A 25,324-nucleotide genomic window follows, 5' to 3' on the forward strand; every position below is an offset into this window, starting at 1 on the left:
AGAGTGTGTGTGTGTTCCACTGATGTATGGATGAGTGACATAGTGTAAGTATGGTATCTAGCAGTGTAAATCACCGCGGTGAATAAGGTGTGTGGGCTCATGACACTGCACAGAGTTCGTTGGAAGTCGCTTTGGAGAAAAATGTCTGATTAATGAATAAACGTAAAAAAATAATAGCAACTATGATATTTGTTTGAGACGAGTCCATCGCCCGAATCATCTAGTCAGCACTGCCCTGTATCTGTACACTTGAAGTACATGGGTTCAAATTTACTGCAGCACGAACGTTCAGCCGCGTGACTTCAACCTGTGAACTCATGAGAAATTCAGCGCCCGGCCTTGAGATTACGCACCGTAAAGAATAACAGGGCAGCTCTGTGCTGCGATTGCCTTTCTTAAAAGGAATGTTGTTCTTGGGTGGCTTGGGGTCACTGAAAAATTGCATGCAAGGTGTCATTAATGATTTCAGCGACTAAATATAGCAGGCTGGGTGGGTGGGAAATGAGCCAGACGACCTGGCCTAACAGGCTGTCAAAAAGGGACGGGCTATTTCGGTGCTCGCTCTCCCGCTCGAGTGATAAATTTAACAAAATAGCAAAGGGTCATTTTTGGTATTTTTTTACAAGCCTCTTACAGTTGCAGAGAAAGCTCCTGCAATGCCGCATGCCGGGAATGCGGGCAGTTAAAAATAGGTGCTACTCGATGCTGGCCAGAACATTCTAGAAGCCTGACCGAGGCACAGCGGTTTTCAGTTGTTATCGTGCACAATACTTTCTGTAGAAAACGTTTAACGCACTTGTAAAAATTAAGTGTTTTGCGTGCGCCACCGCGAGCTGCGACTTCCGCAGCGGAGGGATTATTAGAGCGCGCGGGCCGATGCCTCGTTCAACCCGAAACGCGGTGCTAACATGGTAAAACGCTCACGCCCAGCTTGCCGCGGACTGGGTAATCTCGCGAAAATGTTGTTTCGGTCGTCTAAGTAACGAAAGACCCATACGGCCTCACCGACACAGACGCTTGTTGCTGCTCTAAACTGCATTTGGCAGCTGACTTGGTTTCCATGGAGACTGTATGATGCTCTTCCTAAGCCAGTGCAGGAAGCTGGGAGGGTTGGTTTGACCCGGCTTCTATACTGTACCTTAAGTAAAGTTATGTTTAAATTTAGATGCCTGCGCTTCTTGTGACGCAGTTTGAAATGTACAGCTCCGTGAGCGCCGCTCACATGCTTAAGTACATGGACTGTTGATTTCGTGAACCATATATATACATTTTTTTTTTACCAGGGTAGATATGTGAGTTCAACAGTCATTTACATTTACCCTTTTAGCTGACGCTATTTTCCAAAGAGACTTACCTTGTTATGGTATTTACAGTTATTTACCCATTTATACAGCTGGGTAATTTACTGTAGGGGTGGGAGTCAAACCTGCAGCCTTTGGGTTGAAAAGCAGCAGCAGCTCTAACCATTGCTTCCAACCAATGTCAACAACCACTTGTCCTGAGCGGGGGCACGGCAAGCTGGAGCCTAACCTTGCAAGGCAGGGCACAAGGCTGAAGGGGAGGGGACACACCCAGGACAGGATGCCAGTCCATTGCAAGGCACCCCAAGCGGGACTCGAACCCCAGACCCTCCACACAGCGGGCACCAGCCAAACCCGCCGCATCACCGCACCCCTCGTACATCACCAGCTGCCCCCGCATGACATATTCAGCTCTGAACAGCCAGTGCAAGACAAAGTTCATGAAGGGTTGTCAGATCACAACTGCGGAAAGTGGCCACTGGTAGCATAGCTGCTTCCTTTGGACCCAAAGGTTGCCAGTTCAGATCCCCCCTCCAGCTGTAGAACCCTTAAGCAAGGAACTTACCCTAAATGGCTCCAGTAAAATTTCCTTGCCGTACAAACGGGTAAACGGTTGTAAATAGCTCCACGCTGTCAGTTGCTTTGGAGAACAGCGTTCGGTTCAAGATGCCAAATCTTATTGAAAAGGATTCTCGAAAAGTACCATTCCACCGAAAGCCTAAGAAATGAACGAAACACGTTTTCGCTCGTATTTTGAATTTGCCGGTCTTCCCGAGACGTAGTTGCGCTAACGCGTGCGAGGTGACCGCCGTCCGCATGTTATTCCTGAAACGGAAAGATCGTGCGGAACCCACTCGGGTGGAAGGCGGCTGAATGGGAGACAAAGTAGCGCCGACGGAGGCTGATGGAGGCCTTCTGCATTAAGTGACGCAATATGTCCAAGAATGATTTGCAATGCAATCAAATGCATTCGTTGCGTTCGAGGTGAACGGCGCCGCATGCTGAGCGCCAGGCCCATGGGGGGAGGGGGGGGTAGCGACAGAGCTCCTGGAAACACTACCTCGGAAAGAAACAGCACTTTTATTTAGCCTTTTGTTTACGCTGTCACATGTCATGGTACCACAATAAAACCTCTTCGCGGTCGTTTCTCTCCGTAAAATTTCCACTAATTTTGCGGCTACTTCCTTCCTCGTCTATTTATCGTACGCTGCTGAACGAAAGTGCTGCGGCCGCTTGGTTCTTAGGATGGTGAGTGGATCTGTCAGGCGGTGATTGCGGAGGGGAGAAAATAAAATAAAATTATAAGGCGCAATCGGGGCCCTTTTCGGGTTTATTTTAAGTATTTCTATTATCAGCTTTGAAAAGCCTCTTCGGGACTCAAACAATGAAAATGTGTTGCTCATAATATAATTGCAACGGTTCTTAAGGCATCTTGGAATCATTTGTATTTGAAGTGTTTGGACCAGAACAAACAACCCGTTGAGTAAAACTGTATGTTCAGAGTCACATGAAATCAATGAAAATACCGCAGAAAATCTGTGGCTAAACAATCAGAACAAAAAGGCTGCCCTGTCCTCTTGTGTTGCATGGAATGGTGTGTTACATCAAGATTTATCTCCCAGCCTCAGAGCAGCAAAGGGAAAGAGAAGAGAATGAAATGAAGAGGAAGAGCCATGGGGGGGTGTGTGGGTGTGCTGGAATATGATGCAGTTCCCATTTTGGACACCAGGTGGCGCCATCAACCTTAATCCTGAAACTCAGGTGTTGCTTTGACACACTGCAGGGGCTCATCTCCTGCTATATATGTTGTTGTTGCTAGTTTTTTTTTCTTTTAAATCTTTAGTAGTGGTCAATCTGTAATTGAAGCGTAACTCAACTGTAACTGAAGTGTCATTTAATGCTCCTCGCAGTTTCCCTGGTCCTTCCCCTGCGGTCTCAGCCTCCTTTGTTGATGCTCAATTCCGTGGAGTGCAGTTCAGCTGCACCGCACCGCAATACAATCATGTCACTGTCAACAGATGACAGCAGGCTCGAGCTGTTTGGCAAACAATGTTTTTTTTAAAAAAAAAAAAACACCCCCCGCACACATGCAGACATCGCTTGCGCTCTCACCGCCCCGTGTTTACAGGTCTCGCTTGGTGCTGAACTTCACGGCAGTCTAATCTGCAGAGTTGACTCAGGAAATCGGCGACCTTCGGTGAGCTGTCGGTCACATGCGTTCAGGTTTGCGATAAAAAAAAAGACAATCTTAACAATGGGGGGGGGGGGGGATCAGGCTGTGAAGATGTAGGTGGGGCCCATTCTTTACTTTACAAGCCTTAACGTTAACCCACATGTTGTCGCATCAACTTGTCAGTGCGGAGGAAACGCAGCGACTTCTTTTACCGCTGCTGTGGAGGTTACTGGTGCAGTAACGGCAGTGTATCAACGGGAAAAGGGAGTTTAGCCCTCAGACAGCCCCTTAAACATATCCGAGGAGTCTTATGGTGTCAGATACACCGCACTCAACTCCCTCCACTCATTCGCCCATCTTTACACCGCTGCGATGTAACTGTCACGTTCCCTCACACACACCAGAGGCAATTTGGCGTGAACAAGGCACCCGAAACCCACATCCTTGGAGAGGGGGGAGGAAACCAGGGCACCGCCTGGAAACACTCCAGCGCAGAGGGAACAGGCAAACGCCGCATGCGCCGAGCCGGATTTGAACCCGAGTCGGCGGGCACAGCGCGGCGTGGCTCCGAAACCTCAAGCAACCTGAACTTACTGGCTGTTGAAGACGACACCCCGGAACGCCGCGTGCGATGTACCCGTGCCGCGGCGAAAGGCCTTTCAGGGTCAGTTCAGAGTGGAAAAACGTGGATTTCGCACAAGGTGTGTATTTCCGCTTCTGTTTCGCAGTCTGCGGAAAAGGCGCCACTTTTCTCCAAAGTGACTTACAAGCGTAAACTGCTTGCAGTTATTTACCTATTTATACAGCTGGGCAATTTTACTGGAGAAATTTGGGGTAAGTCGCTTGCTCAAGGCTACAACAACAGCAGATGGGATTCAAACCTGCAGCCTTCGGGTCCAAAGGCAGGAACCCTAACCGATACACTCCTTTCCTGTTAATCAAGACATTTTACATACATTTGCATGTATTCGTTCGGCAGGAGTTTTTCCTCCAAAGTGAAGTACATCGCATAGAAAATACAATGTGACTTGAGGTTTTGTTCTTCTGGATTAAACCGCGTATGGGACGATCCAGAAGAACAAAACCTCCAGCCAGTTGACTCTGACCGCGGAAGCCTGTCCGTGACGTTATCGGGAAGAGACACATAGATGCAGACATGTGACTCTTAAGTGCAGTTCGTTTGTTTCTTTCCACCATGTGAACCGATGTTCGTCACACGGGTAGCTGCGTAAAACTCAGAATATCGACGATTCCTGATCACATTCCTATTATTTAAGTGATATATATAAAAATCTACATTACATTATAGGAGTAGCTGCGTAGGCATCATCTTAAAGGTATAGAGCACGAACATTTACGCCTTATGCGAACTTAAGAGATCATAGGCGAAGGAAGACTGGAAGAGGTGAGCTTTCAGACTCTTTTTAAATGTGGACAGAGATTCAGCAGTTCTGAGTGAGAGGGGGAGGTCGCTCCGCCACAACGGAACCGGAACCTTTCGTGCGCGGGACCACCAAGCGGCCAGATGCGGAAGAGCGAAGGGGTCTGGTTGGGGCGTAGCGGTTGATTAAGTCTTGTAAATATCTAGGAGCGGCTCCGCTGTTACATTTGTAGGCCGTAATCAGGGTCTTAAATTTGATCTGGGCAGCTTTAGGAAGCCAATGGAGAGAAACGCGTAGAGGAGATACGTGGGAACGCTTCGGTCATTCAAACAATTCGTGCAGAAGCATTCTGTTCAACGTCTATCGTCTCTACATTCTCCGCATGACACTTGTGCCAAACGTATTCCTTCCCTGCCCACATGCTGCGCGCCTCACGCTCATCTGCACACTGAATAATGGGGACAACTGCCAGGCGTCACCGGGAGAAACACGGCGAAAACCCACACCATCGAGTAAAAATTAAAAATGTTAGTGTTTCAAAGAACAACAAGCAAAAATGCACCCCTGTCCCCCACTGTATTGTGTCACGAGTGTTTAAGCAGAACCAGATGTTTGTTCTCCCAACACATCTGGGACATGCAGTCATCACAACTGCGCTTAAATCGGAGATTTCCAGAAGCCCAAGCTGTGCGGCGTTTGCGACAGGGAAGGAGGTCTCCCGGCCTCTGAAAGCCAGCACTTTGGGGTCACTGCTTTGTGCGATATTTGCATTTATTTAGCAGACGCTTTTCTTCAAAGCGACTTCCAATGAACTCTGGGTAGTGCTGCAAGCCCACACACCTTATTTACCACGGTGACTTACACTGCTAGATACCCTACTTACACTGGGTCACTCATCCATACATCAGTGGAACACACTCTCTCTGTCACTCACACACTATGGGGGAACCTGAACATCATGTTTTTGGACTGTGGGAGGAAACCAGAGCACCTGGAGGAAACCCACGCAGACATGGGGAGAACAGGCGAACGCCACACAGACCGAGCATGGATCGAACCCACGTCTTCTCGCACCACCCAGGCGCTGCTATTAAAATACACATTTTTTCTGAACCGCTTGTCCCATACGGGGTCGCAGCCTACCCGGCAACTCGGGGCATAAGGCCGGAGGGGGAGAGGACGCTCCCAGGACGAGACGCCAGTCCGACGCAAGGCACCCCAAGCGGGACTCGAACCCCAGACCCACCGAAGAGCAGGACCTGGTCCAACCCACCGCGCCACCACGCTCCCCCCTATTAAAATAAATCTCAACGAATGACCCCAAAAAAAAAATAAATAAAAATAAAAAACAAAGAGGAGGCTGGAAACCTGATACAGCACAGCTGAGAAGAGGCCTGGACGTTTCTTTGAGGGCAGATCATGTTGTTCAGCAACAGCAGTAGGCCTACACCATGTGTCCCGTTCGTAACGGTCGCGTCTTTTCCCCGGAAAGAGCCGAGGCGGAACGGGCGACGGGTCTCCGAGACGCACGGCGTAGATGTTACCGCAGCTCTCAGCCCACGCGTTGACATTTACGTTTAAAACTCACGCATCCGCTCGCGTGTAGCGCTGTGCTCAAGTGCCACCCAGCACCGCTCCTGTAAGTGCTGCGATTCAGGTCAAGTTCCCCACCGACGGTTCAACCCACGCCACAGTTACGACCGTATTTGTTTTCGGAGCCAAGTTTAAAGCTCTAACCCCCCCCCAGCTGCTCTTAACGAAGTGCGTGGCACACAAATAATTTTGAGGTCAAATAAAAAGTACAGGGAAAAAAAGGGGGGAAATACACAAAATTACCAAAATCGATAAAACTCAAACTTTGATTACAGTGACAAAAAAAAAAAGGTGGTAGAAATGAAGAAATTCATAAACGGAGGGGAAAAATGTTACCGGAGCAGAGTGCAGCAACCAGGCGCCGATGAAATTTAAATAATTACAATTAACAGTTAATTACGTTTATCTGACACTTTTCCCCAAAGCAACTTAAAATGTTAAGCTGCTTACAGTTATTTACCCATTTACCCAGCTGGGTAATTTAAGGGTAAGTACCTTGCTCAAGGGTACTACAGCTGGAGGTGGGATTTGAACCTGTGACCTTCTGGGTCTAGAACTACTAAATCACCAGAAAATGGTTTTACGTGAAACGTAAAGACGAAAAACAAGAAATAAATGAGGTGTTTAAAGTAGCGGCTGTAATGCGGCAGAATATCAAAGGTACCTTCGTGCTGAGACGGGGGACCGCGGTACAAACCGCACCCACGTGCCTTAGCTGAAATATTCCGCTTAATCCTGCAGCCCCATTGTACAAATAATGAAGTTAAACGTTATGCAGTAAAATAAGTACGCGTTATTAAAATGACAAAAAAAATCTGGGTGGGACCAGGCTGGCATGAAACACAAAAGCACTTCGAGGGCTTTAAAATATATATAAAGGACTCGATGAAGGCAGAACAATAAGGCGAGTTGCGGAAGGTGAGCTGCTCCTCCGCCAATTCCCTTTAATTGCAGGGCTGTATGCAGCTGGGGGTAATGATTTCACACTGATTTCACCACAACTTCACAGTGCAAAATCATAGCCTGTTATACCTACTGTACATGAAGGTATTTTCCACGCCTGGTTATTCATCCGACACGTCTTCCGAAGCTCCGGGCACACCGCGTGGTTTCCTTGGGGATAAATAAAGTTCTCCTTCATTCCTTTTACATTTACAGTTCATTCTTTTAATAGGCGCTTTTCCGTGAAGCAACACGAAACACACAAGTAAACAAAAGCGCATTCGTTCATTCATTCATAATGAAACCAACATGTGCATTTCGGGTTTCTGATACTGATTCCATCCTTCTCAATAACCGCTGGCCCATGTAGGGTCGCAGCGGTCCAGGCCCTATCCTGGATTCAGCGGGTGCGAGGCAGGGTACGCACATCCGTTCGCACGCAAACTCACGCTCTAAGAGCGATTTAGAGCCACCGAGCCACCTGAAACGTGCCTCTTTGGAGGGTGGGAGGAAACCAGAGCGAAATCAAGGGGAGCGCGCAATCGCAACACCCATGCCCCGCGAGCAGGACTCGAACCCACGGCCCAGGAAACGTGAGGCAGCGGCGAAGGCTGAGACCAGAGGCGTAAAGCAGAAGAGCACGGGTCCCACCGGAGCCTGTGAAAACGGAACCGCTCCTGGACGGAGATATTCTGCCCGAGTCCGTCCACCGCCTCCAGTTTCGTCTTCCTGCTTATTCAGCGAGGTTTTTTTTCACGCGGCGCTATGAATAAGGAACGATTTGAACGATACCGCAGTGCACGTATGAAGAAAAACGTGTTCGCGGGTATAATTAATCGCACAGCGCTGCCTGAAAGTATGCGAACCCTACAGCGATGGTTATTATTCTCGCATAAAATATTAAAATAAACACAGGAGACTAACAAATTATTACATTTACGCACCTGATTCTACTTGGTTTAACCAATGACATTTGGGATTCCTCTATTTTTACACCATCACTCGCGTGTTTTCACCACACACACGGTGTCCTCTAAAGCGACATGTGGACTTGGTCAGTACACACCTGTTATGTCACCTGACAAACACAGATTCTCATTAAATGACCGTTTTGTGGTAAGAGCGAGGGACACAAGGCCTTCACGCACTTCGAAGCAGCGCTACCAGCCCTGCGGGTTCGTGCTGGTCTAGGGAACATCAACGTTTTTCCTGCATATTTTCTCACAGGCTACGTTTGAAAAAATTCTTTGATGAGATACGAGAGTAACAGATTCCCAGGAAGCCCGGTTGCTTCGGGTTTGATATCTTGGCCCAGAAGAACTTCGCTCGCTTTCCGAAACGGGGTAAATACCGTATCTCACGCGATCGCTCGTACTACAAGCGAAGATAACCAAATGGGAGAAAAGCGGCGAAGAGGGAATTTCGCCCGAATTACGAGGCGCCTCCCGACGGCCGGGATGTCGTCAGCACGAAACGCTCGCTCATGCTTTTCTTGCGGGGGTTTCTTTTTAAAGATGACTCAGGCTTCCCGTGAGACCAAGGTGATTAGTGGCACGCCGTGTCCGTGTGGGGCCCAGCTCGTGCGACAGAAGCCATGTGTTTGGACTGATAACACCCTCGCCTCCCACCCCCCGGGGTGCTGGCATATTGCAGTATTGCTGGCATATTGGAGAATCGACACCAGCCGAGTCTCAATGTATCATTATTAGACCTGTTGTTGTTATTCTTCTTCTTATTATTATTAGTTTTTTATTTTTTTTTTGTATTTTTTAATTTTATTATTATTATTATTAGTACCATTATTATTATTGTTGTTGTTATCACAATATTACGCTTTTATACCTTATTATATCTGGTATTAAATATACTTTTGCATCAGCGAAATGAAGAATACACGAAAAGGCAGACATCACATACTGTCTTTATACGTTATCTGAGTTATGGGAAACCTAGAAATAAAGCCGCATGGCATCATCATCATGGTTTATGATTATGATCACCTGTTTTTCACCGCCTGTGCAGCTTAGTGCTGCCGTGGGCCACCGTTGGTGAGGTAAGTCGTGGTAAAAAGCGTGACCCTGTGTGATGCTCCTGCTTCGTCCAGCGTTGTGTTGTGTGGTGTGTGTGTGTGTGTGTGTGTGTGTGTGTGTGTGTGTGTGTGTGTGTGTGTGTGTGTTCTTCTCAACACAGTGGGAATTTCTGAAACCAAACAGTAAGTGGTCATTTCGTCTTAAAAATTGGTTCATTTTGTGGGCAGCAGGTGGCATAGCGGTTACAATATGTTTGATACCAATGTCCTGCTGTTGGAGCCTTGAACAAGGTGCTTGCTCTAAATGAACTCTGGTAAAAAATTAAGAAAGCTAGGCTGTATAAAAGGGTAAATCATCATAAGTACCTTAACACTGCATGTTGCTTTGGAGAAAGGGTCACTGTGTGGGAAGAGTGCTCTATAAAAAGAAATTGAATTGAATCAAGATTAACTGAATTGAATTGAATTGAATTGAACGGAATTTAATTGAATTGAGATGAATTTAATTGAATTGAGATTAAATTGAATTGAACTGAATTGAATTGTATTGGAAATAAATACACATAAAGTGACGTCTACATTTTCACAGCTGGCCTAGCGAACTCCTGAGACGGTCCGAGAAGGCGGCCCACGTCTGTCTCGGAACAACTGACCTCCTCGTCACTTTCCCCTCTGTTACTGCCATTCTGTGTCCCGCTGCACAGCACATCTGAGGTTTTTGCACGGTAATTTTGTCAGAAACGCCTCCGTTTTGCCCTTTTCACAATTCAGCATCATTAAATGTGCTTTGTGTCCCTCATGAATGGATTTACAATTGAACTGCCATAATAGAACATACAATATATATACACACACACACACACACACACACACACACACACACACACACTTTCAGAACCACTTGTCCCATACAGGGTCGCGGAGCCAACCCGGTAACACAGGGCGTAAGGCCGGAGGGGGAGGGGACACACCCAGGACAGGATGCCAGTCTGTCGCAAGGCACCCCAAGCGGGACTCGAACCCCAAACCCACCGGAGAGCAGGACCTGGTCCGACCCACTGCGCCACCGCACCCCCTACATACAATGTAACAAATGAAAATAATTTTTTAACAACTTGCTTTATGCACGATGGTTTCCGCCGATTAATTTCACAGCTCCTGTTATAGTAACAAGTGCTTTGTAATCTTTTTTGGCAGCGGGGAAGAGTGCTCGGAAATGGCAGTCCTAAATAAAGACACTGGCTGAAGAAGTCATGTCATGTGTGCTGGATTCAACCTTGGCATAATACCAGCGGAGCGCACACACACACACACACACACACACAATTTTACTTTAATGATTGGACCTCAGGGAAAACTTTGCTTTCACTTCTCAGCCCCCTAGAAATTAAATTTTCAGGGCCATAAATACTGTTGCACACCGTAAATAACTGTAAACACCTGTTTACACTTATTATTATGATTTGCCTGGTTGGCTGAGCCGTGATAACCAGTTTTATTCGGTGTGTCCAGCGGTTTCGTCTTCAGAGGCTCATCACGGGTCACCTCTCGGAATTTTTTTTTCTTCGGAAGAGGTGTTGTGGGCGGAGCTCCGCGGGTGCGCGCGCGGCTCTCGTCTCGGCTACGGTGTGAACGCGCTCGGTGTGTTTAAAGGGTCGATCGCGACGGCGCGTCCACGACACACCATCCGACTGCTCTGCGCATGGACTGCGTTTTTGTCTTTTTCTTTTTAAATCTTCTTTTTATAATAATTTAAGCAGCGGCGAAACGGCAGAAGGAGCAGATTTCGGGATCCGCGCGTCTTTAGTATTTAATAACGTTTAATCTGCAGATGAGAACCGCGGGAGACCAGTTGCTTCTGTAAATATTATATGAAAGTTGAATGTTGAGACCATTTCGGACAGTACTCTTAAAGCTGTTTTTTTTTTTTTTTTTAAAGTAAAAATATATAGTGCTACAGGTGCTGTTTGGCATGTTTTTTACATGTTTACTGCCAGGTGTTTAGTTAAATAATTAAGAATAAGATGATGTAGAGGTGCGTTTACGAACGTGTTTGCGCTCCAACCGAGGCGTTACTGGCAGTTACACAGCGTCCGCGGGAAGACTCGGTGCCACCCGGTGCGAGGAGGTTTTTATTTTTATTTTTTTATTAATAAATTAAAAAAAGGAAAAAAAAAAAAGACTGAACTTAAGGAAGACGTGTGTAAACGCCCGCAGCGCAGATGGAGCCGGGAGCGCCGGACTCGAACCAGCAGCCAGCGCGGAGGCGGAGATGTTCGGGCAGCTGGAGGAGAAACAGACTGAACAAACAAGGGGCCGTGGTGGTGGACGTGGAGCTCGGGCGCGAGCCGGGGCTGGACGCGAAGGGGGACAAGCAGGGGGAGCCGGAGCCTCTCCGCTGGCCCTCGGAGGAGAAAGGCAGCGCGCACAGCGCGCACTCGCCGCCCTCGCTCCCCTCCGCCGACTCGAGCTCGGGTTCGAGCAGCTCGTGCTCCAGCCCCCCTACCCCCCCCGCCGCCCCCTCGAGCCGCAGCTCGGACCCGCGCTCCTCGGCGCCCGCGTGGGCTGTGGCCGCCGGCAGCTCGGACTCCGAGGAGGACCCCCCCGACAGGAAAGTGGCCGCCGAGTCGCGACCCCCGCCGGAGAGTCGCAGGGAGCAGGAGGAGAAGGACGAGGTGGAGACCAAGGCCGTGGCCACTTCACCTGACGGCAGGTACCTCAAGTTCAACATCGAGATCGGGAGGGGCTCCTTCAAGACGGTCTACAAAGGCCTGGACACGGAGACCACCGTGGAGGTGGCCTGGTGCGAGCTGCAGGTACGAGCCACGCCCACCCCGCCTGTGGTGGTGGTGGGGGGCGGAGGGGTAGGGAAGTGAGGGCGATCGGATGCGGGTTCAGACGCGACTCTCCGTGTGTGTGTGTGTGTGTGTGTGTGTGTGGCTAGCGCCTTCTCCCCGTGTTCAGGGGGTGCTCTGGTTTCCTCCCACAGTACGAAGAAAAGCATGGCACTTCAGGCGAATCGGTCACTAAATTGTCCCTATTGCGAGTATGTGTGTGTCAGTGTGTGTTACCCTGTTCTCTTCTGAGGAGGGAGTTGAGTGGTGCACCGACACCGTGACGAACCTTGGATGAAGGGATGAGCGAAGTGCCACTTAATCATCACTGTAGGTCACAATGGAGAGAAGCGGCTGCCAAACGTTATGAAATTAATGCAAGTATTAGAGATGCTCTATATTCCGGCTCAGGGCACAAGTAGAGGCTCCCGATTAACCCTTCCTAAGTTACCCTTTAATTAACCCTTTATTCCTTGTCTGATATCACAAGTCCTTCAGGTCACCCTCCGGCTTTGTTTTTTTTTTTTTTTTAATGACCCATTACTGCACTGATCCATTATGGAACAAATTAAACAATATACTGTACGTGGAAAAACTGATAGGCTTCAGCGCTTAGTCGCTACACGTGTGGCATGTGTACACTTCGCTGAGCTCACACATGGTCCTGTTGGCAAACAAACACAGAAATACAGCTTCGAAGCAAATTCAGTGTAACGAGAGTGGGGGAAAAAAATCTATTACTTCTATTATTTCAATATATAATTATATATAGAATATACTAAATACACTTCTGTTGCGATATATATTCTTTCGCTGCAGTCGAGGAGCAAAGAAATATATTGGTTATTTGAGAAGATGTGAAAAGCAGATCTCTAGCAGGGATCTTTCAGCTTGGGAAGAACTGAGCCACCAGGAAATAGAACCAATAATATTTCTAGACTTATACACTCATACGCAGTCATACTCCGTGGAGAGCTGTATGAACTCATCTGGGGACCAAAATCACTAACTGTCACACTTACTGGATTATACACTGGCTCACTTCAACATTGGAGAGGTCATGTCCCTCACCCCTCCACCCCACTTCCCCACCCCTGTGGCATCTATAATATCTGCAGTATGATGTCTGTTGCTAATCGTCCGAATCCCGACGCCAGCCCTCGTCCTGGCAGTCGGGCCGTGAGACAAGGGGCTACGAGCACGGGACGGAACGCAGACGGGAACCTCGGATACCCGGCGGTGCAAAATCCCGCGGCGTTCGGGCCGACAGGAGCCCGCGTTGGACTTCCCTTCCAGCGCGATGTGACGCGGTGGGATCCTCGTGCGTCACACACGTAACGCGTGCGTTGCCTCGTATGCCTCGTACCTGTCCGAGGGACGTGGCGAATCACCGCGCGACAGGCGGCTCTAATGGGCTCCGGAACAATTTGATTAAAGAGCGCTGGCTGAGCGAGTGGCTCGCTTTCTGGGAGCTCTGGGGAATTTGGGGATCACGGTAATCCGCGGGTGGTTGACCTTGAGTTGTGCGGCGGGAATGAGGATGTGTGCTCGTTCAGGCCACCCATCTGGAGCGATTCCCTCTAATCCCCGTTTTCATTAACTCCTCGCGGAAGCTCTGCGTAAACGCGGACCTGTCGTGGACTGTTGAGCCTGCACTCCGTCACCACCTTGTTACCTCCGCAAACCGGTGGCAGGTGGTAAGGTTTTGCTGTGAGGGTCCGGTCAGTTTTGTTGTGCTCTGCGTTGGCGGCGGGGGATGGTGGCGAGAACGCGGTGAATTCGTTCCCGCGGAGTTGCCGGATGCTCCATGAAGAAGCGAGAAAAGCGCAGTTTGATAGACTTACGTCGCAATTTACCGTGAGATGCGGATATGGAAAGATGCTTCGAGCATCTTCTCGAGTTGCTGCAAGGCATGGTAGGTATCTTTTAATTTGTTGCTCGGCGGACACGTTTATCCAAAGCAGGACTCGGGTTTTAACCCACTTGCTGGAGACGCTCAGGTTGGGAACCTTCCTCAAGGGTACGAGAGCAGGAACAGGGAGGGGCCCCGAACTGCCAGAATGGAAGATGGTGCCTCCGTGTTCGCAAGCCTTCGACGCGCCGCCGCTCGTCGATTCCGCGGCCCCGCTCCGCGGCATCCGTACCGCGCCGCCTCCAGGACCCGTAGAGCGAAACGCAGGAAAGTCGCTCGATATCGCCGCGAAACGTCACGCGGCCACTTTGTTTTGTTGACAGAGCTACGAGGCGATAAGGGTCGGGCAGGTTGAGGTGACTCGCCGGTGCTGCACCGCGTACGCAGGAACGGGCGGGGTGGGTGAAGGGGCTTTGCGCGCCTCCCACCCCCCCTCCCAGAGCCCTGGTGACAGCAGGGCCGGAGCACGGTCACTTATAGCCGTGGGCGTGGCGCCAACGGCCTGAAAGAGGAGCCCCCTCTAAGGGCAGCAGGGTGTTCGAGGAGACGAGGAATCATCGCTCTAATACCGGCCACATGATACAGCGCCGAAGGAAGGAAGGAAGGAAGGAAGGAAGCGTGGACGCACTGCATGTCAGGCCAGCGTTACGATCGACGCCGCAAACCTTGAGGGCCGCAGCGGTACAGCGTCACGTTACCTGGGCTGTCACCGTGCCTTACCCTGGTGCCGTTTGGTGCGATTACAGCTCACCTTCACTCGAAGGGTTCTTATCGATTGCTTTTTGACACCTTACGCCTCTTGGCGCAATTTCCTTTTACCTGCAAATGCCCTTTGCTTACACATCCTTAAGTGCCCGCCTTTTGAGAAAGCGGCAGATTACTCGGCACCACCGGCCGGAATTCTTTCCGTTGCATATTTTATATTGTCGCCCGTAGAGCAGGGTCGAGGTAATCCACAGAGGGCCTTTTCCCTTTCTCCCCCGTTCGCTCGCAATCCCTCCTTTAATTAGCTTGATAAACGATCGGCACGCACCACGAGGGTTGCCACGGCGACTGCGGTTTGCGACACGCTGGACGGTTACTTCTCGACGCTCCGATCGCGACGGTGCCGTTTGGATCAAGTGATACGGATCTTATCCCGAAGGGGGTGGCTTACTGACCCAGGGGATCGCTGGATGTCTGCGTCCCGCACGTCCGAGTTGTAGGAAAGGGGTGCGACGTGGTTACGGAGCCCCGTTTATTTCTCTGTGATGAAAGCCGAAGAACCTTAAAGTAGAGAGGCGCGAGTCTGGAAGGGCATCACCGAGGCGCCAGCAGTCGGGGCGATGCGGCGCTCGGTCGTTGTGTTCCTCGCTTCGGTTTAACTTGATGGCCGAGTCCCAACATCGGGCAGGCGCCGTAGCCCTATGGGGAGACGGGATGGATTGGCGTGGTAACCAGAGAGAGGAGTACGTGACCACTGAGTATTACTTCCGGCGAGACGGGATCGCCAAAGAGCTCAGAGACCACATTAGAAGCGCTGGAGATACTGTGACGCACTGGGGCGTTTCAGGCTGGGGAACAGCAGTGGGTACACTTCATGGTTTTACTACTACCGCACCCCCATAGAGGCATTTCCAGCAAAATTACCAACTGAGTTGGACACAAAATCAAATGCCGGAATCCAAATAACTGAAAGGATACGGTCGAAAAGGAAGGGTAAAACCCAGCCGGAATTGACGCGAAAAGCCGCTGAACGAGCGCTCGGAAATCTGCCTCGCGATTAAATGCCGTCGCTTCCGCCAGTTCCGGACCACGTTGACCTCTGAGCCAATTTCTCAAACCCGTCACTCGTCTCTCCTCGCGCGGTCTCCCGGCCGGCCGCACCTGGTGCTCGAAGCAGCTCCGTGGGCGTGGCCAGATTCTGGGATGGCCACCGGATAGCCCGAAGGTTTCAGTCCCAGAATATAGTGACCAAATGAAAAGATAATTAGTGAATATCATGCAGTAGAATAACAGATGCAAAAATAATAAATGAGCGCAACAAGAGTAATAATTAGAATAATGTATCACTGCCGGACTGTTACTTCCTTGTAAAATTATGCTTTCTGGTGCAAAATGATAAGAAGCCTAGGTGAGTTTTGGGGGGAAAATTCCCAGGCTGCACACGGTGTCACAAGACCGCCACTTAGGGTGGCACAATCGCGCATGACTTCCTCTGGCACCGCGCACTTTTCAGCGAGGCTCCCGTGACACTCTCCGCTTTCTTGTGCACTTTGGCTCTAGATGAAGTTTATTTATTGGGGAAATTTGTATTGCTCTTCTGTTTCGCGTTCATATCTCGGCAAAAGCGGTTTTATTCTCAACACACTCCGACGCTCTGATTTAGTTAGTTGCGCGCCGCCAAAGACAGGATGCGTAACCAAGCGCGTCTCCTTATCCCAAATCACCGCGTTTCACCTGTGACCACGGCTGGCAAGGTTACTTTCGAAACAAATTCTCACACGGATTATGTTCTCGTTATCTGATTAAAAATGTAATCCATATTGCAGTCTTCCGGATTACTCAATCTCCGCAGCCTATTTTAGTTAGAATAATTTCTTTTTTATTCGTTTCCCTGTAAAGTCGTACATTCGGATATACGGATATTTTCAGCGGAAGAAGTATTCTTCGCCGGCCACTTAAAAATGTAATTTCTGGAAGAATCTTTGATGCTGTTCTATTGTAAAGCGCAGGTTTCATGGGCAAGTACTGTACTTGAAATTAATTTAATTTTCAAATCAAACTCTTTTTTCCATTTACTGAACTTTAGGAACTCCATTAACGCTAAAAAGTCACTCGGGTGGAAGCTCGACCTTTGCCGACACGCCCTAAAGGCTACGAACCCGAGGCCGTCAAAGGGAAGAATCTAGAAAGACGGCTCTAGTCGCGCGACGGTGTGGAGAAACGATCTTTGCAGGCTGCCTATCCGCCCTCGTCGTCCCGAGCTTCTCGGTGCCATATAAACACACGACTTTATTATTACTGTCATCACGATCATCGCTATCATCGCTTTTGATCCCTGGAAAAGGATTAATTACCTGCATGACTGATCATTTGTGCACAAGAATACATCTTGACTCCTGGAAGCATCGATGGGAAACCCATTCATAATTTATGTTTTCCTCGGGAGATCGGGCTGAATAATGAGCGGGAGCGACAGCATAATCATAACGCACCCAACGCCCCCCCCCCACTGGACCCTGATCAAATACGGGTCTTGTTATTACCAACCCAGGCTAGAATGGACTCTAACGGCTGCTTCTAACCATTCGTGTCGTCTTGAAACAAGCAAGAGATGAAAACAGGTTTCCCCAAGAACCGGCCCAGGCCGGAGAAGCCGGATCCCACCCGCGCTCTCCATAATTGGGCACGCGACTCATTCCCGAAGGTCACGAAGATGGGCTTCCTTCAGTTTCAACTGGAGTAATAATGAGCACAAACACACGTGGTAAAAAGCCCCATTTTGCAAACACGGAGGCTTCCGGACGTACGGCGCAGTCACCTGCACGGTGAGTTTACCTGCCCGGTCGGGTGGGAACGGGAGCGTTTGCGCGAGTGTATTACTGTCACATCCTGAACACGGTAGGGACAGGTTCAATGGCACCATTTCGCTCCTGGTTTGTGTCGGACGACCAACACGCTCAGCGGCTCGGAGCTGTGCGCTTATCCGGCTGGTGCTCCTCCGCTTCTGATTTTTCGGCTTTACGATGGCGCAATAGCAATATGCGTTCAGCAGAAACCCCCCCACACACACACCGTCTGAACCGCTTGTCCCATACGGGGTCGCGGGGAGCCGGAGCCAAACCCGGCAACACAGGGCGTGAGGCCGGAGGGGGAGGGGACGCACCCGGGACGGGACGCCAGTCCGTCGCAAGGCGCCCCAAGCGGGACTCGAACCCCAGACCCACCGGAGAGCAGGACCCGGTCCAACCCGCTGCACCACCACGCCCTCAGTAGAAACTGTACTCTGAATTTTGATCCCCCCCCCAGGCAAGTGGTACACGATGCTGATGCACATCTCCCAGTGTGTCGCGCGGAGGTGTACGTTAGGTGTATTAAATGCATTTTCGACTTCTGGTATTTTCGACTTCCGCTGGGTTTCGCGGAACGTAACCCCGTCGTAAGTCGGGGACCACCCGTATCCTGCGGAAGGCGCTATCGGCAGGCCTGACGACGGGGTTTTTCTTGGAAAGGTCGCCACTTCGCGCGACAGACAGCGGCCCATCTGTTACCCTGCACCCCCGTGAAAGGTGGCGAGGCGCCGAGTAGAACCGCATCTATAATATGTCACGTCTCGGGTCATTTGTTTCATAGGCTCAAAAAAAAATTTTTCCTTTTCTTAAACGATCACGTCGCGCTGATGCGAGCTTGGCCGGAAGAGCGTTTGACGCACCGTCGCACCCGAACGGGCTCTTGCATTCTTACGACCCCGTGACCGAAACGGCTCGGTTTCCGCGTGCCGCGTCCGCCGACGCTCGCGTTACTCTCGTTTATTCATTTAGCTCACGCTTTGCTCCTAAGCTCTTTACAAATTTTAGGTTTGCACACTGAGCTCCTTACAGCGATTTACCCATTTATGCAGGTCATTTTTCAGGGCAAGCGCCTGCGTCGGTGGAACTCCAGAAGGAGGTGGGGTTCAAACCCGGCTCTTTCTTTTCCAAGGCTGCGACTCTAACCGCTACGCCACCTGCTGCCCCGTTGCCGGCGCAGAAGCATTATTCGCATTTAGTCGCGGTGAAATGGTCGCGTCTTTTTCCCTGCCTTTCGGCCACGAATGAAAGCGAGGCCACCTTACTGCAGGACGGAAGGATCCAGATCCCGTGACGTACCGGTATGAACCGCTGGAGGATTTAGCGAATAGGAACGGGCACAGGGAGAGTTTCTATTTTCAATCCGAGACAGAAAGGCGATCTGCGGTCAACAGGAAGGCTCTTCCTTTTTAATAAGATGCTGAGCAGATCTTTCTTGCGCTGCGGCGCTATTACGTTTCTCTCTTCCTTTCCGGCCGAACTGCGCGGGAGCACAAGAATGAGCCCCTCTTCGGGCGTCAGCCTGGAGTCGGGGTGTGTCCTGTCCTGAGCGACGGTCTGCGTGTGTGTTTGTGTGTGATTTGGGAAGCCAAAAGCTGCTGGGCTGGGTGTCGTACCGGGGGGGGATCACAGATCATCAGTCGTGCTCTTTGCTTTTTTTGCTGCAGAAGATGTGCTTTTCTCCCCATTGTGTCCCATCTCGTAGTCGGTGAGCGTGGAGAATCGCAAATGCACGCGCAAAAACATCAGGGCAGCCTCACGAAAAGCCAGACGTCTGGCAGAGGTCCGTCTTCCTCGACCGTCGGCGGGCCAATAGCCCGAGACGTGCGGAAAGCGACGCGGCACTGTTTAGGCAACGTACGGAAGAGGGGGTGTCGAGTCCCCGAACCACCGCTCGACCGGTCGGCCTCAAAGTGGGCAGAACCGGTAGAAAAGTATAATTTAACACATTTCGTCACGTGAACTCTGTAGGTTTGGTCATTGCTGCTGTAGAAAATACTAAAACGAACTCGCAAAATCTAAATCGGAAATGTAGAAAATGAATGAACGATTACGATTTACACGCCCGATTCTACGTACCTGCTTGGTTTAACAGGTACAACTTGGGTTCATTTCTTTCCACGCCTGCCCTATTTCCATTTCCAACCGGTCGTTAGACACCTATCGCGTCGCATGAGAAACGCCGCTTCTCATCAAATGACCGTTTCGTGGTAAAAGTAAGGGACGCACGGGGTTACCGTACCGTCCAGCGGCGCCGCGCGGGCCGACGGCAGAATATAAGCACGGGTAGCCGTGCGTTCGACGTGCGTATTTCATCTTATCGCGTTCATGACCGATGTCGGTTCTCATTACGCCGCTTGAACGCTGGATAAGTCGAAACGGTATTTACTCAAAGGAAAAAAAAAAAAGAACCACGGTGCAGCGTGTCGGCTGGAAGGTGACTTTAACGTTTGCCAAGTCCACACAGGCTGCCCAAAACGAATGTCCGCCCGGTATGGTGCAGCTGGGTCTCGAACCCATCTGGGCTCGGGGAGGTGGTCAGGTTCAGTAGCTGAAAAATGAGGCTCTGCTCTCGAGCATCCGCTGATGAGTCATCGCATCGCCGCTTTTCGTACAGTGCTGTAATTGCTCCTTAAGTGCTCTTAATCGCTTTCGTTGCTCATTTCGAAACGTTCGCATCACGCCGCCCTGCTGTCCGCTAGTCACGCTTTCTCGAGGGAACACGAATCTGCCTTATGTAGGCCAGCGCGGTAAACCGCGGTCGAAGGTATCGTCGCCGTTCCGTACCTCGCGTGGAAAGGTTTGCGTAACGAAGGCGGTGATCGTACTAAAATCACATCGTCCATCCTGGAAGGAGAGCGAACAGCCTTTTGTTTGTTCAGCATCCTCGACATTTTTAATAAGTGCAGTTTTACCGGGTTGGAAAGAGTATTTGTCTCCCGTCTCCAACCGAATATAGTACTTCAAATAAATGTCTGTGATCTAATGAATACTGACATTTATTGTATTTTTTGAATATGCAGGAATTGTTCTCCTTTTCTCTTTGTTCTGCCATTGCATTTATTTAGCAGATGCTTTTCTCCAAAGCAACATCCAGTGAACTCTATGTAATGTTACCAGCCCACACACCTTAATCACCGCGGTGACTTACACTGCTAGATATCCTACTTACAATGGGTCATTCATCCATAAATCAGTGGAACACACACACTCACTCTGTCACTCACACACTATGGGTGAACCTGACCAGCATGTCTTTTGGAGTGTGGGAGGAAACCAGAGCACCCAAAGACTTACACTGCTAAATACACTACTTACACTGGGTCACTCATTCATACATCAGTAGAACGAACACACACACACACACACTCTCTCTCTCTCTCTCTCTGTCACTCACACACTATGGGTGAACCTGAACAGCATGTCTTTGGACTGTGGGAGGAAACCAGAGCACCCAGATGAAACCAGACACGGGGAGAACGTGCAAACTCCACACAGACTGAGCGGGGATCGAACCCACGTCCTCTCGCACCACCCGGGCGCTGTGAGACAGCAGGGCTTCTCGCTGTGTCACCGTCCCGCCCGACATTTGAGTTGACAATGAGCACAAGTGTTGGAAAGATTGAAAATGTTCACGCGCCAAAAGGACCGATGTTTGTGTTTATTCTGATGTTGTCATTTTTTTTTCCTTATCAAAATGAGTGTTTGTCCCACTAATAAGGAACATGAAGAAATAACCAGAATACCCATAATCCCCTCCTCACAGCAGGAACAGGAGGAAGGTAGTCTCTCTGTAGCCCCACAATATACCCCAAGCCAAAATACCACGGTTCTACAGCGGCGGTGCTGTATTTGCAAACATCCCTTCGAGTGAATGTGTGCCAAAAACACCGTTTCCATGCCGAAGAGTAAAAAGCGTGAAAGATTTAAGACGGGAGCAGGACAAAACTCCATGTATTAACCTAGTAATCCGTGAGACTGGTCAAGAGCACGGAGGGCTGAGTGGATAAATGTCAATATGTTTGTAAATACAGATGTACGATACAGATTCTCCTCGACTAACGATAGGTTACATTCTGATAAACCCGTCATAAGTGGGAAAAAAAGCGTAAAAGAATAAGTGGAAAAAGAGTACAGTAGCGCACCTACTGAACACCATAGCCTAGGCCTGGCTTACCTTAACCGTGCTCAGAACACTTAGCATAGCCTAAAGCTGGGCAAATTTAAGGTGGAGATACACACGGATGTTTAGTAGACATGATGGGATGCGAAAACACAAAAAAAAAACACTTTCAACACAGTATCGCTTGTTTACACTTGTGGTTGTTTACACTCGTTGGCCTGATCGCCATGGAGACCGCGAGCGTGGTTGAGCGGATGCCGCGGCTCGCTGCCGTCGCCCCGCACCCGGAGAGATTACCGCACCGCGTATCGCAAGCGTGGGAGCGGATCGAAACTGAAAATTCAAAGTGCGGATTCTCTCGAACGCGTATCGCTATCGTACCGGGGCAACTCGGAAAAATCGTAAGTCGAACATCGTAAGTAGGGGAGCACCTGTGTAGCGTTTACCTAGAAACCGTGAGTAATGAGCTTAATGCGTGAACTTTGATTTCATCAAGGCACACAAGCCACGACTACATCCACGGACCTCGTGAAGAAATGCATACGTGCGTGATGTGTAGCCGTTTACATGTTTTTACTGCAAAGTTACACTTCTTCCTTTCACCAACACTAGATGTATGTCACTTAGCTACATGCAGCAAATCATCATAAGAGCTGACGGCCCATATTTATCATACGTAGCCTCGGAGAACCAGCGCACGCGTAACGACTTGTCGCAAAACAAACGGACGAAGACGACGGAACTTGGCAAGAATTGGCGTCGCTCGTGAGACGGGAAGGTCTCGTATTCAAGATGGGAATCGTTTGACTGCGATGCGGTGAAGGAGGATGGTGGTGAGAGGAAGGATTGTGGGGCTCAGTGGGAGTGATTCTGCCTTTCAAAATCTGAAAGGATTTTTTTATCCTCCCCCACCCCCCCACGAGAAGGGGAGCAGCTCTAACGGGACGTTCTCTGCTGTTCCGGCTGAACACCAGCTGACAGAACCGTCCAGAGGCTCCCGCTCGGTGGTCTCCGATTCCCTGTTGCTCCTGTTGCTGGAGTTAAATCCCTGGAAAACCGAGAATCGTCAGCAGCCCGACCTTCATTCCAGCTTCTATTTCTGTTCGCCGAAGACACGGAATGGAGGAAGCTACATCTGTTGGAGCGGAGACACGGGGAGCGCCTGCTCCGTCAGCAGAAGTCACTCTGGTCCCGGTCCGGTTGCCGTGTCGCCGTCCACGTCCCCGGTGTGACGCGTCGCTTTTTAGAACGCATCTTGTGCTCCGGGGTTGCCTCCCCGCACCTTGCGCCGACCTCGCCGAAGATATTCCGTAATCACGCTTTGGTTTCTAGGTGTTCGCACGTAATTTCATTCTATCTGCATAAAATCAGAACATACCACATAGTAGCAGGAATACTGAACCCCTGGAGTCGTGAACGTAACGTGTTCCCGGCCCCGAGAGCTGAGCAGAAAGGCCCGGTGCTCCCGGTTCGCCAAGAAGATCGCTGCAGTGCTTCCGTTGCCGAAACATCCTCCTACAACCACCGTTTCCTTCCGAAAAATCATCTTTATTCCACTTCGATGCGAGCCTTCTCTCCTTGTCCTGCCGAACAACGTTATCGTCTTGTTCCAGGGCTCTCCTGGCACCGTCAGGACGTCATGCATCGCGAGATCCAGAGCGAGGCGCGATGATTTTGTTTTCGAACATTTTCGTTGAAAAAGAGAAGAACGCTGCCGACGTATGTGACGCGAGTGCGAAACGTTTAATATTAAAGCGAACTTTTCCGGTTGACAGGGAGAGCTCGTATAAAGTTTCCAGACCTCACCGTCACCAGTTTTGCTTTTTTTTTTTTTTTGCGGGACATATGTTCCTTCATGCCATTACCAAGGATGGAGGCAGTTTAGAGGGTGAACTCTTCATAGGAGCAGATAGAGTTGCAGTTACCTAATAAGTCGGCCTTGACCTCCTCCTCTTTACTTCACATCTCCGACGGTCAAAGGACGTGTCGGACTTTCCTCGGAATGCGCGCGCCGGTGCTCCGGCCACGGATGCCTTTCCGTGCTGTATTTGCTTACGGCGTCGCTTCGCGAACCCTCGCAGGCGTGAACCGTGGCTACGACAGCTGAGCGCGCGGTGTCGGAGCGACCGCCTTTGCGCCGTGTTACTCCAATCCCGCCTCCCCCTGCCCGGTCCGCATTTCAGATTTACGGCGAGTCGCCTGCCCGACGCGGCGCTCCGTCGGGAGCGGCCGGCGTGTATTTGCCCGTCGCCAGGCGTCCGCATTCGGGCGGGGTGACCGCAGACGGGGCATGCGTGCGCACACACCGTGCTCCTTGTGTCACGCTTATTTACAGCACCTGAGCCAGCACAGGCAGCAGCTCGCTTACTAGAGAGCGAAGGGTGGGGTAAAAAAAAAAAACGTCTCGGTCGTCGTAAAAGAATTTGACCTGAACCGCTCGTGTGCTTTTGCATGCTCAGGTGGAATACGAAACACGCGATACCTCTTCCCTCCAGCACCAGGAATAAAGAGCTTCGTTCTAGAGGGAAGGGCACGTTGTTTGACCTTACTCCAGAATGCTCCTTTTCTGGCTCAAATTAACAATTGGGGTAGATATAGATATATATATATAGACATAGATAGAGAATGTACATTATCGGGAACCCTCACAGCACAGAATGGAAATATATGGTGAAACGAGAGCAGCAGCATCAACAGAAGAACCGTACATACATCCGCGCGCTCTGCACTGTTAATCTGGAGAGAACCGTCCTCCAAATGCATTCATGGAACGGTTCGGTTTTTGGTCGAAACCGTCACGGGACTGTTCTGTGCAGCACGTGCATCGATGCGCATAAATATCGTGCATGTACTTTGCGGAGGAGCTCATGTCAGCAATGATCAACGCGCTGGCTGCGGTGACTGTAAAGGTGCATCTATATGGTATATCTAGACAGGTGTATCTGTGGTCACAAAGCAGGGTACATCAGTGCATGTCATGCATTTTGTTTCGAATTTAAATTTTCTGGAACGTGGAGAAAAGTTTCATTCCTCATCGCTTACGCCAAGGGTGAGACTCGTAACTCGAGGAGAAATGAACAGATCTCGCACGAAGCCTGAGGATGCAGCCGTGCTCATTTTTGATCTCCTGGCAGTTTGCGCCGCTAGACCGGAGATGGAAATAGTAGAGAAGACTGGTGGTATTCGTAGCTCGGGCTGTCGATCCAGATCTTCAGGAGTTCGCCGAGCTTGGCGAACACCTGCACGTCGACGTGCGATCCCCAAATCTGAATTCGTGTCACTGCTGCATTTTGCCAGTCCACGCGAGAGAGAAAGAGAGAGAGAAAGAGAGAGAGAGAGAGAGAGAGAGAGAGCGAGAGCAGATTGGTGGAGCAGTATCAGCTCAGTGTTTGTTCTCCGTCCTACACCTTGACCAGAAAATAGAGGCGGTTCTGACAACCCAAGGTCACCATTGTCAACAATCACCATTCCTTGATTGTTCATG

The 25,324-nt window shown here is 50.1% G+C and overlaps 2 protein-coding genes and 1 long non-coding RNA gene across 3 annotated transcripts in view; 2 read left to right on the forward strand and 1 right to left on the reverse strand.

The window, feature by feature from the left end:
- The window catches only part of LOC108941576 (protein TANC2-like), a 151,684-nt gene that overhangs the window by 109,587 nt on the left and 16,773 nt on the right, over positions 1-25,324 (reverse strand). The window lies entirely within an intron of this gene.
- On the forward strand, positions 9,275-10,348 carry LOC108941740 (uncharacterized). Its single transcript, XR_001966652.1, has 3 exons — positions 9,275-9,444; positions 10,010-10,145; positions 10,316-10,348. It is a non-coding gene; the product is annotated as an uncharacterized LOC108941740 (long non-coding RNA).
- Positions 11,009-25,324, forward strand: part of LOC108941577 (serine/threonine-protein kinase WNK4-like) — a 33,160-nt gene continuing 18,844 nt past the window's right edge. The window contains exon 1 of the mRNA XM_029254275.1: positions 11,009-12,236. Within this exon, the coding sequence (XP_029110108.1) occupies positions 11,643-12,236 (594 nt within the window). The 5' untranslated portion in view covers positions 11,009-11,642. The remainder of the gene's footprint in view (positions 12,237-25,324) is intronic.

Source organism: Scleropages formosus, chromosome 8 (assembly GCF_900964775.1).
Source record: "Scleropages formosus chromosome 8, fSclFor1.1, whole genome shotgun sequence".
Taxonomy (NCBI): domain Eukaryota; kingdom Metazoa; phylum Chordata; class Actinopteri; order Osteoglossiformes; family Osteoglossidae; genus Scleropages; species Scleropages formosus.